This window comes from Myotis brandtii, unplaced genomic scaffold (genome assembly GCF_000412655.1).
Source record: "Myotis brandtii unplaced genomic scaffold, ASM41265v1 scaffold646, whole genome shotgun sequence".
Classification (NCBI taxonomy): Eukaryota; Metazoa; Chordata; class Mammalia; order Chiroptera; family Vespertilionidae; genus Myotis; species Myotis brandtii.
The window spans coordinates 656,743-672,064 of record NW_005370495.1 but is presented as its reverse complement, the minus strand read 5'-3'; the positions used below and the strand labels follow the sequence as shown (position 1 = coordinate 672,064).

The following is a 15,322-nucleotide window of genomic DNA, read 5'->3' as shown; positions in this document are numbered from 1 at the left end:
AGCGCACGCGGGGGCCCTGCACCGGCTCACACGCTCACGTCGGTCGCCAGCAGGGTCCGCAGAGGCAGCGCTTCTGTCTGTCGCAGCATGAACTCCAGGGGGGTGTGACGTGTCCATGGGGCGCTCCATTATTCTCACACATATTCCAAAGGGAAACGCGGATGAGAAGTAGGGAAGGCACTTTCCGAGCGGAACTAGACCTCCCACCATGCAGGGTCACGTAACCAACAGAACGGGCCCACATTCCACGCACGGGTGGCCTGCGGATCTTTATGGAGAAATGTGGAGGTTTGTTGGGAAGCATGTGCTGTTATTATAAAACTGTAGGATACGCTGGATTAAACTATGTTTTAAATGTGTTGTTATTGATTTTTAGAAGAGAGGAAGGGAGAGGGAGAGAGAGAAACATCAATGATGAGAGAGAATCATGGATCGGCTGCCTCCTGCACGCCCCCTAGTGGGGATCTACCTTGCAATCCGGGCCTGTGCCCTGACCGGGAATCGAACCGTGACCTCCTGGTTCATAGGTCGATGCTCAACCACTGAGCCACACTGGCCAGGCTGGATTAAATTATGTTTAAAAGGGTTTCTTGACTGTAGGGCTTCTCAGAGCCTTTGACCCCTAATGAGGACTCTGACCTATACAGTGTTTGCCAATCCTGTTTGACCAAATTCCTCTCAACAACCCTCATGACTACACTATACAGAACATCTGTTTCCCAACGTTGATACGTCTGTGGGAATTTTCACTCGTGTCCACGACCAGGTACAGAAGCTGGGACGGTTGCCGGCCGTCCCAGGCCTCCCGTTTCTGGGAGGGGGCAGGGTTCGAGTTCAGTACGAAGTCTGGGTCCAGTGTCCTCCTGGATGGGACTCGCGCAGGGTTGGTGACACGCATGTGCCCTGATTGTAGGAGCACGGATCACACGTGTGTGCCAGAGCCCCACAGGGTCCGATGCCCGCTGATCCCCAAACACGCTCCCCTCTTGTTGGGAGGCGCTGGCTGCCACCCACCCGACGTTGAAGTCCTGATACTCCTGTTGCCATGAGGGCGCCACTTCCAGGGCCTTTGCTGAAGTCGGGTGATGGGGGATCCGCGGCCCCTTGGACCTGTGCTGCGGGTGGAAGTGGGTTACGGGGAATCCTGTGAGGGCGTAGCGCCCAGGGGACCCACGCCTCCTGGCAAGACTGAGCTGCGGCCTCGGTGTGGCCTCCGTCACGGCGCCCACGGAGATTCAGGGGGCACCTCAGCCGGCACCTGGGAGGGCACAGCCTCCGGGGGCTCCCTGTCTCCTGTTGCTCAAGGCTCCAGGGGGCTGCACTGTAATGAAGGCTGTACGTTGCGGTGCCTGTTTTCCTAAATCCTGTTCACAAAGGAGCTCGGGGGGGTGGTGGGGAGAGTACGTGTGTGAGTGTGTGTGTGTGTGCGCTACAGCTTTACTCGGAGGGGGAATTTGTGTTACAGCTTTACTCGGAGGGGAGTGTGTGTGTGTGTGTGTGTGTGTGTTACAGCTTTACTCAGAGGGGAGTGTGTGTGTGTGTGTGTGTGTGTGTTACAGCTTTACTCGGAGGGGATTGTGAGTGTGAGTGTGTGTGTTACAGCCTTAGCAGCTGTGATTCTTGGTCTGTTCCATAATCGCTTGCATTTGCTACAAGATTTTGCAGGAATCGCTTCAAAGTAAGCGTAATCCAGGCACATATAATCCATATGACAAACAAACTCTTTAAAAAAAATCTTTGTTGTTGGAAGTATTACCTATGTCCCCTTTTTCCCCCTCCAGCACCCAGGCCTTCAGCACCCACTGCCTGTGTCCATGGGCCATGCACATATGCACACAAGGTCTTTGGTTGATGACCTCCCTCTCCCCCCTGCCCCCGCCTTCCCTTCGAGATTCCGCACTCTTCCTTCTCTTCTGTGTTCCTGTGTGGACAGAAGGCTCCCGGTGCCAACCCAGGGGCCCTACAGGCCTACACACACACACACACACACACACACACACACACACTCCCCTCCGAGTAAAGCAGTAACACACACACTCACACACACACACACACACACATACACTCCCCTCTGAGTAAAGCAGTCACGTGACTTGTTGTTATCTCCTCTTCCAGCCTCGGTAGCGTCCACCTGCAACGACCCAGGCATGCCTCAGAACGGCACCCGCTACGGGGACAGCAGGGAGCCGGGCGACACCGTCACCTTCCAGTGCGACCCCGGCTACCAGCTGCAGGGACCCGCCAGGACCACCTGCGTGCAGCTCAACAACCGCTTCTTCTGGCAGCCGGACCCGCCCACCTGCACAGGTACCGGCAGGGCCAGGCGCACCCTGGGAGGGATGCACGGCCTCGGTCCACTCGCTGGGCAATGGATTGTCTCTTCAGAAACATTTCTTTTCTTTAAATGAGGAAAGGAGAGGGAGCGAGAGATAGAAACATCAATGAGGAGAGAGAACCATTGATCAGCTGCCTCTTGCACACCCCCTACTGGGGATGGACCCCACCACCCAGGCATGTGCCCGACCGGGAGTCGAACCGTGACCTCCTGGTTCATAGGTCAACACTCAACCACTGAGCCACGCCGTCAGGGCCAGAAACATTTCGTAAGGGTTCCTCTCCACCCGCTGGTGCTCTGAACTCAAGCTGACATTTCATTGCAAACCTTTAAGCTCCATTTTATTAGGTGAGATCCAGGGAGTAGTACTTAATATACAGTAATTGACATTTATCTAACAGTTCCTATCCTGAACTCATCTTGTAAAAATAAGAATTAATCAAATTACTATAATTTAAAATTCTGGGTGGCTAAAATTTCATAACCCTCCTATTGCTCTTCTCATTTTTTAATATAGAAACTTGCCCACAAGCAAAACCGACTAGATAGAAAGTACTTTCTCTTTTGAGATGGTTTTTCTATCGTCCTGCTACATTTTAATAGAGTTCTGAAAACTAGAAATCATACTGCTTTTGTCCAAATGAAGATACCAGGAGAAAGTTGTCTCTGAAATGCGCTGGAATTGTCAGAGTTTGGCCTTATTAACATGGAAATGGGTTTTGCAGGCTTAATTTGAATAACAATCCAAGATGTTCTTTCGCAAATATGGCTTTCAGATAATGCGTGTTTTTATGGAAAACAGCAATGCCATGTAGACTGTCCCTCCATTCAATTAAACATTTTACCATGAATAACTATTTAGATGATTTCAACTTAATTTTAAAAAGAAATGCTACTGAACTTTATTATCCTAGTGAACGGTCATAGTGCAATTTGAACTTCTTTATAATCGGCTTCCAAGACGTACAATTTAATTAATCCGTGAAGAGAGACCATGATCATGAAATGAGGGGCACAGGGCTGTCATGTCAAGCCCAGTCCTCAGGAGCACCCACAGATTTCTTCCTCTTTCTTTTTCTTTTCTGTTGTTTTTTTTTTTTTTTGCACTGGAAGATGCATGAATTTTTTTAAAAATATGCTTGTATTGATCTCAGAGAAGAAGGGAGAAGGGAACAGAGATAGAAACATCAATGATGAGAGAAAATCATGGGTCGGCTGCCTCCTGCACACCCCCCACTGAGGATGGAGCCCACAACCGGGGTCTGTGCCCTGACTGAATCTATCTGTGACCTCCTGGTTCATAGGTCAATGCTCAACCATTGAGCCACACTGGCCAAGATCTACCTGTTTGTTTTTAAAAGTGGAGTAATTAGCCCTGACCGGTTTGGCTCAGTGGATAGAGCGTCGGCCTGCGGACTGAAGGGTCCCAGGTTCGATTCCGGTCAAGGGCATGTACCTTGGTTGCAGGCACATCCCCAGTAGGGGGGGTGCAGGAGGCGGCTGGTCGATATTTTTCTCTCATCGATGTTTCTTTCTCTCTATCCCTCTCCCTTTCACTCTGTAAAAAATGAATAAAATATATTTTTTAAAAAATAAAAATAAAAGTGGAGTAATTACCTATAAATGCACCAACCATTTTAAACCACTGTCCTGCTTTTCAGTGAAGAAAGGCGCCTTTCAATCCTGTTTTCAGGATTTCCGCTCCCGGGGAGGGACATCCGAAGCCATGCCTCTAGCAGTTAACCTCCCCGAGACCCCTGCTCAGCTGACATTCACTCAGACACCTCATTGTAACATCTGCCCCTCTTTTCACTGAGCTGTGACCTTCGGCGGGTTCCTCTCCGAGTTGCCTAGTTCTGGCCCGTGACTCGGTTATCCGTCCTCAGCAAAGACACCAGGTAGCACTTCACCCGTCTCGAGTGTCAGCTGCAGGGACACGCCCCGGTCGCTGCAGCAGCTGCATGCCATGTGGGCAGCGGCCTCACCTGGTTAGTTGAGTAACAGTCACGCTCAAACCACAGCAAGTACATTCCGCGGGTCCGCGGTGCGGAAAGCCTCCTCAGCAGGAGGGTCACGGCATCCCCTCTGCTCACAGTCACGGGACGTGCCGACCTCCTGGTCGTGGCCTTTCCTCGGCGAGTCCGGGGCGCCTCCCGGCACACTGACCGCTGTCCCCTCTCCCTTGTCCTCGTTGGCAGCCACCTGCGGCGGGAACCTGACCGGCCCGGCGGGGGTCATCCTGTCCCCCAACTACCCGCAGCCGTACCCTCCCGGCAAAGAGTGTGACTGGAGGGTGAGGGTGAACCCCGACTTCGTCATCGCCTTGATCTTCAAAAGGTATCTCTCCCGTTGAACACCTTTTTATTTTTATTTTGTTTGATTTCTATTTATTTATGTATTGTTACTCCACATCTGAAGATTTTTTTCCATTAATTTTTAGAGAGAGTAGAAGGGAGAGAGAGGCAGAGAGAGAGAGAGAGAAACATTGATGTGAGAGACACCTCAATCGGCTCCTCCCGCTCACCCCCCACTGGGGATGGAACCCACAACCCGGGCCTGTGCCCGGACAGGGAATTGAACCCTGACCTCCTGGCTCAGGGGTTGACGCTCAGCCACGGAGCCACACGGCCGGGCAGAGCCCAGCTCTTGAAACCTCATTTCAGTCCGAGGTCCCGGTGCAGAGAGGGACAGTCTGTTCCTGAGCCCCGAGCCCTGCCGGCCTCTCTCAGGGATGCTGTTACATGTGACAGCCACGTGACTATGAATGCATCTGTGGCCACTGATGTCTGTTAGCGTTGTTCCTGTCTCGACCTTTTGGTTCTGTTTCACTTCTGGATTGTTCTGATTTTTAAAAGTCACACGAAAGGCAGAGCCCCCTTGCGCTGGGAGACTGGCCTGGGCGGCAGGAGCACACGGGGAGGCCCTGACGGGCTTCCTTCTCTTTAGCTTCAACATGGAGCCCAGCTACGACTTCCTGCACGTGTACGAGGGCGAGGACTCCAACAGCCCGCTCATCGGCAGCTTCCAGGGCTCGCAGGCCCCCGAGCGCATCGAGAGCAGCGGCAACAGCCTCTTCCTGGCCTTCCGGAGCGACGCCTCCGTGGGCCTGTCCGGCTTCGCCATCGAGTTCAAAGGTACCACGTCCAGCATCCAGGCCCCCGCTCCAGGCCCCTCCGGTCACTCCTGCGGGAAGAGGGCCGGGCCGGCGGGCGCGTGCAGGAGGCAACCAATCCATGTGTCGCCCACATCGATGTTCCTGTCTTTCCCTCTCTCTCCCTCAAAGAAAAATATCCTTGGGTGAGGATAAGAGAGAGAGAGAGAGAGAGAGAGAGAGAGAGAGAGACACATCAATTGTGTGTCTCTCAAGTCAGATTCCCCGCCTCTTCCCAGGCAGCTGAGGTGACTCGGTACAAAGTCAGGAAGTGAGCTTCAGTTTTTCCAGAATCAGTGTTTTTGGTTCAGCACCAAGGTCTGTAGTTAACGGAAGGATGGATGGAGAAAAAGGAAGTGCTGCCTTTTCTTTTAACCAAGAATAAGTAATTGAATAGCAAGTGTGCAGTAAGATGTAGTTTGAAAACAGAACTATAATTTGATTAAAAGTTTTTCTATGATATTTAGTTATTAACTGGGTAATTAGTAACCTGATCATCTTTCCTAGTATATGTAATTACTAACTTGATAATTAATTAACAACTTGGTCCTTAGTTGATCGGTAAATATTTTTTGAGCATTTTTCATATGTTGGGCTCTAGTCTAGGCACTAAAAAACAATCAACCAGACAGCCAAACACACAGGAACATTAAGGCCCGCCCCCGGGGTCACCCACCCTCACGGGGTCACCCGCCCTCACGGGGTCACCTACCCTCACAGGGGTCACCCATCCCCACGGGGGTCACCCACCCCCACAGGGGTCACCCACCCTCACGGGGTCACCCGCCCTCACGGGGTCACCCTCCGTCACGGGGTCACCCGCCCTCACGGGGGTCACCCGCCCCAACGGAGGTCACCAGCCCCAACGGAGGTCACCAGCCCCAACGGAGGTCACCTGCCCTCACGGGGGTCACCCGCCCCCATGGGGTCACCCGCCCCCACAGGGGTCACCTGCCCCCACGGGGTCACCCGCCCCCACGGGGTCACCTCCATTTCTCCTGCAGAGAAGCCCCGGGAAGCTTGCTTTGACCCTGGGAACATCATGAACGGGACCAGAGTCGGGACGGACTTCAAGCTGGGCTCCTCCGTGACCTACCAGTGTGACCCCGGCTACAGAATCCTGGACCCTGCGTCCATCACGTGTGTGATCGGAGCGGACGGGAAGCCGGCCTGGAACCAGGCCCTGCCCACCTGCAGCGGTACGTGCGCGTGTGTGACAGGCTGCCCCGCCTTACCTCCTGCAGGTCCAGCTCAGTCACAAGGGCCCTCAGCACAGCTCCTCCTGCCCCCCACCCCACCTCACCTCCGCAGGTCCAGCTCAGTCACCAAGGGCCCTCAGCACAGCCTCTCCTGCCCCTCAGCCTCACCTCCTGCAGGTCCAGCTCAGTCACAAGGGCCCTCAGCACTGCTCCTCCTGCCCCTCAGCCTCACCTCCTGCAGTTCCAGCTCAGTTACTAAGGGCCCTCCGCACTGCTCCCTGGTCTGCGGTGGGGATCACTTGCTCGCAGAGCTAAGGAGAGAAATGCAGGCGACCTTCCTCCGTCCTTGAATCAGCCAGGCCTCAGCCATCCTCCCAGTACCTGGAGGGGGCTGTTCCTCTCCCTCAGAGAGTTCAGCATTTTTACTCCCCTTTTGTGTATCTGACCTACATAGAGGCACCGATGGACAGTCTCCAGGTGTGCTCTCTCTGTCTCTCTCTTTCCCTCCCTTCCTCTCTCCATTTATACATACGCAGTATACATAGATGGCACATGTACACATAACATTAAAATGAATGTGTCACTTCCCCCCACAATCCAATAGCTTGTAACTCCTTATGTAGATATTAAATTGATAAAATCACCTATTGACGGTCAGATCCACCTGCGAGAGCAGACAAAAGTCCCCTCCAGTGACAGGAGCCAGAGTAATGCCCCTGATCTCATACATGGGGAAGGGCCTAGGGAACATAGTTCATCTCAAATCATTAAAACTCCCATTTCTCTATTTATTATTGTTATTTTGTATAGTTGAAATTTTGAAGATTACATTTTATTAAATTGATCTTTACATATATATATACACACAGACACATGCATAAAGGGAAACATACATTTATTATATGTTTAAATCTATATTAAATATATGTGTATCACATATAAATACATGTATATGTAAAGAGTAGTATACATATATGCAATGTCGATTGATAATGGAATTCTGTGCACTTGTTAGCACTGGATAGTGTGTGATTTTTGTAGCAAATCATGGTTATGAATTATGGAGGCCGGTTTACGAGCCAGCGCATTCTGTTGATCTACTTCACGGAAAATGCTGACCGACAATGAATGTAAGTTGTGTTGACTGCGTTAGGAGGTTTATAAAGCAGGCACATGTTAGTCCTTCTTCCCCGGGCTCATTCATAACTGAAAATAACGATACATACGTACACTCACACACACTCAGACACTCACACACACTCATACACTCACACACACTCACATAGACACATACTCTCACACACATACACTCACACATAGACACATAGACACATACTCTCACACACATACACTCACACACACTCACACACTCACACACACTCAGACACACACTCACATAGACACATACTCACACACACATACACTCAGACACACACACTCAGACACACACTCAAATAGATACACACACATAGACACACACACAAACTCACACATACACACTAAGACACATGCACTCACATGAACACACAAAACATAAACACACAATCACACATACTCTCACACACACATGCTCACAAACTTACACACAGACACTCAGACACACACTCACATAGACACACACTAACATAGACACACACACACTCACAAACTCAGACACACTCGCAAATACACAGACATACACAGCTCTGTTTTAATTAACACCCCACCATCATGTTGCCCCTAACTTTCTAGGTTTGAGTTGCTTCAGCTTTAAATCAATCTTTTTGAGAGACCACCCCCACATTAGTAATTATATATGTTGCTCTTGAACTGAATCTAAGGTATTAAAGGCTGAAAAGAACACAAAAACTAGAAAGAAAACTCTTTTCTTTGACTCCCATAGTAATATAAAAACAGAAAAACAAAAACAAAAAACAAAATCCCTGAAATAATCCATGTATCTCTGAATACAGTGATTGACCAGACATGGCTGGTGAGACTTTAAATAGCCTAACAATTTGCCTTCATTGAGCCCATTATTGTTATTATTTGAGCTCTTTTCATGATTATTTTAGCTTGTCTGAGAAAGGCTTAAAATAATATTGTCTTCCTGCTAAATTAACGTGCTTTTATTCTAACCTGGTAAATACCTGTGTTCCTTTTTCTCTGACTTTGGAGAGCAAAGTGAAGTCGGCTTTGGACGGTAACATCCTGGACGTTTTAGGTGACACCCTGCTCCCTGACGGGGGCGTTGGCCTCCGGCCCTGTCCCGGCGGCGTCCTCCACGCACGTAATTCTGGTCGCTTTCCCTTCCAGCTCCCTGTGGTGGCCAGTACACAGGGTCCGAAGGCGTGGTGCTGTCCCCCAACTACCCCCAGAACTACACGGCCGGCCAGACGTGCCTGTACTCCATAACGGTGCCGAAGGAATTCGGTAAGACTGTCTTTGTACTTTTAATTCATTGTCATGCTTTTCATTGGTGTTCATTGTTCTACCTTTGTCCCTGTATGATTGAGTACACACACACACACACACACACACACACACACAGGCTGTTACAGTGGGGTTGCCTCTGTTACACACACAGACACACAGGCTGTTACAGTTGGGGTTGCCTTCGTTACACACACACACACACACACACACACAGGCTGTTACAGTGGGGGTGCCTCTGACACACACACACACACACACAGGCTGTTACAGTTGGGATTGCCTCTGTTAAGCGCGCGCACACACACACACACACACACATACACATGCACGCACGAGCTGATACAGGTAGATTTGCCCGCTTGCTGGCGCTCACCTTATTCTTTCATTAGAACTGTGATGTGTGTGTTTGGCACACGTGCCTCCATTTACTGCTCACCATGCTGTGGAGTGGTTGTAGCTTCGCCCTGACACATAAATAAGATTTAGTTGCTCATTGTCAGTCGATGCTAAATCACACATTTTTGTCAATATCATGAAGGCCCAATATGCTATTGGTTTGAGTGCAAACCTGAGGAGGCGTGAAGTAGGAAAGTCCGCGGCAGGGACCTCCGTGGGGGAGCTGAGCTCTATGACCCTCCGGCCGGGAGCGAGACAGAACGCCCAGCGCAGTCACAGCAGCCTTGTCCGCACTGTGTTGCTGAGTCATGTGTACACACTGCAAGGAAGTTACAGGAATTAGGCATGAAAATAACCGCTTTTAAGAGTTTCACATCCCTTCCCGAATGAGCCGGCTTCCCAACCCAGCGGTGTCTTGATCCCTGTACCAGTGTCCAAGCTCTCACCTAAACAGGCCACTTTGCGGTGACCCTGCCAGCACCCTAAAGTGAAGTTAAAGGAAACCAGCCTCGTTAATGTCAGACATACAGACAACCATCATCTTACGCCTCCCACTCGGCACCAAACATCAAGGGACAACGCACAGTAGCCATAGCCACGGAGACGCTTTAGGAAGCTGGGAAATGAGTCCTGGGCCCCGGCCTTCGGAGGGACCGGTCCCTGTGCAGGGCGGCCAGAGCCCCTTTCCCCTCTAAGCGTGTCGCCCCTTCGTCCGCAGTCGTGTTCGGGCAGTTCGCCTACTTCCAGACGGCGCTGAGCGACGTGGCCGAGTTGTTCGACGGGACCCACCCGCAGGCCCGGCTCCTCAGCTCGCTCTCCGGGTCCCACTCAGGTAAACACCAGAGAGCCCGTCTTTACTTTCATTCAGATGGGCATGCGATTCACTCTAAACTCTGTGTTTGTGCTTGTGTGCGCACGCATGTGTGTATGTGCGTGTATGTGCGCACACGCGTGTGCGCATGTGTGTGTGCACGTGCGTGTGTGTTTGTGTGTGCATGCGTGCATGTGTGTGTGTGTGTGTGAAGGAGAAACTTAGTAATCCTTGAGTGTGTTTGTTTGTTTAGTAAAATTTTATCATTGATAAGAAATGGGCAGTGGACCTTTATCCCGTAGACAAAGCCATCTGCTTTGATCGTTGCACTTACTAAGATTATAAAAAGTAGGATATCCATCTCAATAAAAGTGGAAAATATCCAAGAGAAAGGATTAACTGGGATGTTTTTAATTTCTATTCTATGTGTTGGGATCTTCTTCCTGGAGCTAAACAGTATGAACATTTTGGTCTCACTCATTTGACCCCTGCAAATACATAGGAATAGACCAGGGGTCCTCAAACTTTTTAAACAGGGGGCCAGTTCACTGTCCCTCAGACCGTTGGAGGGCGGGACTATAGTTTAAAAAAAAAAACTATGAACAAATTCCTATGCACACTGCACATATCTTATTTTGAAGTAAAAAAACAAAACGGGAACAAATACAATATTTGTATTTGCATGTGGCCCGTGGGCCGTAGTTTGAGGACCCCTGGTATAGACCCACTACATCCACACGTGTAACAGTACATGTGTTTATCACATGTGTGTGCACACATCCATGTATGTGTGCATGTAAACATAGTTGGGCTTCATGAAGCACAGAATATTAGTTCACAACTTATTTGGGTTCCGTATTTTCACTTAAGAGGACCTGTGTAGGTCTCCCCATCAGACCACACGTGCAACCAACGTCACTGGTGTTTGTTCCAAGTGGTTTTCAGACGAATACGCCAGGCGGGTGTGTTCCCTGGGCCTCGTGACCCCGGCTCCTGTCTGAGGCCTTGCTGTGTCGAGCAGCCACCCGAGCACAGTGGCCCCTCTGTGGCCATCGGTCAAGGCCTGGCGGCTCCCAGTGTCCACTGTCGTTAACCAAAGGCCGCAGAGCCCGAGTCTTGATCATTTCTACCCAAGTCCAACGGGGCGCTGTCAGAACGGCATCAGGAGACGCCATTGACAACACGGACACAATTGAAATCCCACATCCCTTAGGGACACATTGAAATCCCACATCCCTTAGGGACGCATTGAAATCCCACATCCCTTAGGGACACATTGAAATCCCACACCCTCACAGGCCCGGCAGTGTGCTTTGAACCTGTGTTTTAATCCGAAGGCGGACATGTATTTTGTGAGGTTTTTCCTAAATCCTTTCATTTTTAAAATCTCAGCTTTGGACTCAGAGACGTTTTGTTAAGTAAAACCTCAGCGAGTAATTGTCAAATATGGTTGATTCTGCGACAGTGATTTAGTCAGTTCTTAGTTTCCCGCCTTATCGGCTGCCAGACCCATCATCCCTGAGCTTTTCCAAACGAAAGCGGACGTGAGATCCCGGTTAGAACAGCACCTCCATGGGACACGTGGGCGAGAGCAGAGCTGGACAGTCCTTCTGGAAAGGATGGGCGGGGTTGTAAGCCCTAAAGTGCGGTCCTAGGAGAGTTCAAAGCCTGCACGTCACATTCCAAGCGAGGGACTTCTCTCCAAGACATACCGTGGCCGCAGCAGCGTGCACGTGCGGATCTGCACAGTGTCTCTGTTCTCCCGCAGGTGAGACGCTGCCCTTGGCGACGTCCAATCAGATTCTGCTCCGATTCAGCGCGAAGAGCGGGGCGTCGGCCCGCGGCTTCCACTTCGTGTACCAAGGTAACCCTCCAGGTCACCCTGCCGCCTCCCACCCCAGACCTCGGTCTCCCGTGGAGGCACAGACTATGCCCCACTTCCATTTTTTTGTTTGTTTTTTAAGAAATTGAAGACATTCATTTATTTATAACAAAAACATTTTATCAAAATATTAACATTATTAGTTTGACACAAATCTATTTCTACTGCAAAGACAAATGCCCCCTGATTTCTCTGGCCCGTGCAGGCAACAAATAGTGTTCAGATTACTTTTGCACGGCACCTCCCACTTTGCAAAACGATTTCAACTATATTTCAGTTTATCTAAGAAAAATATTTCATACAAGTTTAGATTTTAGTAACTTTTAAGGGAATACATAAATGTTATGTTTCCAAATCGTATTGCAAAAGCTAATTGAAAAGGCAATTTGACAGAACCCAGTAGGATGTCCCTGCGTCTGCCCCTCTAAACAACTACTTCGTTCTGTTTGTGTTCTGTTACCTTCTGGATTTCTGCCCCGTATGTTTATTCTTTAACGTGGGGCTTGTCCACAGCGTGTGGGATCGCCCCAGGTTCCCAGAACGCGAGGCCTTTTTCCTCCTTCTGTCCCCTGTGTGTGGATGCTCACCCCGCGCGTGGGGCCCAGGGCAGGGGTGGCTCTGCTGTGCCAGGGCCTCCAGGCCGGGCCGACAGGCTGCTGCAGGGAGAGCTGCGCCTCAGACGGGAGCGGTCCTACCTTTCCAGGTCCCGGTTCTGCTTGGGCCTGGGAGCTGGCCCGGCTCCCGGAGGTTTTCCTCAGGAGCCGGAGTCACCCCCCAACAGGGGCTCCTGCAGAAACCGGTGACGTCATCGGGATGTTCAGAGAGTTTCGGAGAAGGACAATCCGTCCTGTCATTTACATTCGAGGCATCTCCCACCGCGTGTCCCTGCCCTGCACGTGGGCCGAGAGAGAAAACCCTGGGTGATCAGAAATCCAGCGGCTGAGAAGGTGATGGGCAGGGAGCATGGTGTTCGCACGAGTGGGAGGGAAAGAGCTCTGAGCCAGGCCACGTGGCCGCGGCTTGAATGATGCTGTGACGCTGCTGCTGAGTTAGAATTAGTCCCTTTGCTCTAGGCCAGTGGTTGCCAGCTGGTGGTCAGCAGGCCACTGGTGGTCTGTGAGGCCCGGAAGGCTGGTGCCCGCTGCTATGCCTTTTGTTAAAATGTAAGTAACTCACCTGGTATTTAAAAATGGACCCGAATGGAGGGTAGCCCGTTTGGCAACTCACCACTCACCACTACAAACGTTCTTAAAACAAGTTCAGTATCCCCTTCTGTGGAAGCAGGTTTATAAACCGTGGTCCGTGCAGGTGACATACAAAGGATCTACACGTTCAAGTCATTTCCATCTGGAAAGTTTCAGGTTCCGGGCCCCGTCGGCCTGACCGCAGCCTCCTTTGATTTTTTTTTAAATAGAGATTAGAACCTCAATCAGATCATCGCATAAAATATCCGAGGCTAATGTCTATCCTCTTTGCAAATGCTACACTTCAAAGCCTTCATTCTTAAAACGGGTTCCTGCTTAAAGTAGCGTATTATCATTAAAATGGATAAAATACAGGAACATAGACACCAAAGGCAGTGATGTATAGCGAATGCCTTCTCCTTGTACTTAAGAATCATAATGACTCCCGCATCCTCACTATTTCACAAAATCCCAGCATACCCTCTCGCCTTGCTGTCTTCCTCCCGTGAGTTTATGCAAAAATGGACTTGTTTGTATCAGGCCTAACCCCTTCAGTCCTACACATGAACTGTCAGATTGAGCATTGCCTCCGAAAGATGGTAATTCTACGGAAGCCTGGAGGTGACGTGACCGTCATTGTACAAAAACATCCCGCATATGGCTCCCAGGTACCAGGGCGGCGGCATTCTTTCCTGCTATTAAAGCATAAGGCCGCACAGGGACTTTCTCGCACCCTCGGCCACGGGATGTCTGACCAGGTTAGCCGACGGGTCTGTTAGGGAGAGCGAGCCTGGAGGGACATCGGGGAAGACGGGGTGCAGGGGTGTAGACCCAGCAAACCCGCAGGGGAGCGGCATGAGCAGTGTGTCACTGTCGCTGGAGGACGGCCCTGGGACAGCACAGCTCTGCACGGTTGTTCATTCTTTACGTGTAGACGGTGTACAGCTCTATGGACTTCACCTTCCCATAGACAATATCTCACCTCTGAATGGAAGTGCAGTTTCATCAGAATAAACGTCTGACTTTCATTCACATAAAATTGCTGCCGCACTGAGTTGCCCACGTGGTGTCTGTGCCACAGAGGTTCAGTGCCCACAGGAGGAGTGTGCTGGGCAGAGCAGTGGAGGGAGGCGTGGCCACTAAAGCGCGTCTGTGGGCGTGTCTCTCCGAGGGCTGGGCTTTTAAAACTATACTCTCACCTCTGAATGGAAGTGCAGTTTCATCAGAATAATCGTCTGACTTTCATTCACATAAAATTGCTGCCGCACCGAGTTGCCCACGTGGTGTCTGTGCCACGGAGGTTCAGTGCCCACAGGAGGAGTGTGCTGGGCAGAGCAGTGGAGAAGGGGGTGGCCACTAAAGCACGTCTGTGGGCGTGTCTCTCCGAGGGCTGTGCTTTTAAAAACTATACTTTTCTTGATTTCAGAGAGGAAGGAGAGGGAGAGAGAGATGGAAACATCAAGGATGAGAGAGAATCATTGATGGGCTTCCCCCTGCATGCCCCACACTGGGGATCGAGCCCGCAACCCAGGCCTGTGCCCTGACCGGGAATGGAACCCTGACCTCCTGGTTCACAGGTCGATGCTCCACCCCTGAGCCACACTGGCCGGGCAGAGAAGCTCAATTTATTAGTGATCTCTTCCCCACGAGCACAGGGTGAACTTTAATTGCCTAAAGGTCCCTGAGATGCAAGGGCCCCCGGGGTCCGCAGGGCGAGGCTGTGGACGGCACGGTTAACCTCCATGCCCGTGATCCTCGGGCAGATGCCCTCACGTCCTCCACGAGGCCACCATGGCGTGTTGTGTGCTTTGCCCCCAGCGGTCCCTCGCACCAGCGACACCCAGTGCAGCTCGGTGCCCGAGCCCAGGTACGGCCGCAGGATCGGCTCCGAGTTCTCGGCGGGTTCCATCGTGCGGTTCGAGTGCAGCCCCGGGTACCTGCTGCAGGGG

The 15,322-nt window shown here is 51.1% G+C and overlaps 1 protein-coding gene across 1 annotated transcript in view; it reads left to right on the top strand.

Annotated features, from left to right (window-relative positions):
- CSMD1 (CUB and Sushi multiple domains 1) overlaps positions 1–15,322 on the top strand; it is a gene marked incomplete at its 5' end in the record, with an annotated part of 650,642 nt that overhangs the window by 520,169 nt on the left and 115,151 nt on the right. The window contains 8 exons of the mRNA XM_014528690.1: positions 2,116–2,307; positions 4,534–4,672; positions 5,282–5,469; positions 6,491–6,685; positions 8,981–9,097; positions 10,215–10,328; positions 12,076–12,171; positions 15,192–15,322. The exon at positions 15,192–15,322 is cut by the window's right edge and continues 1 nt beyond it. Coding sequence (XP_014384176.1) covers positions 2,116–2,307; positions 4,534–4,672; positions 5,282–5,469; positions 6,491–6,685; positions 8,981–9,097; positions 10,215–10,328; positions 12,076–12,171; positions 15,192–15,322 — 1,172 coding nt within the window. The remainder of the gene's footprint in view (positions 1–2,115; positions 2,308–4,533; positions 4,673–5,281; positions 5,470–6,490; positions 6,686–8,980; positions 9,098–10,214; positions 10,329–12,075; positions 12,172–15,191) is intronic.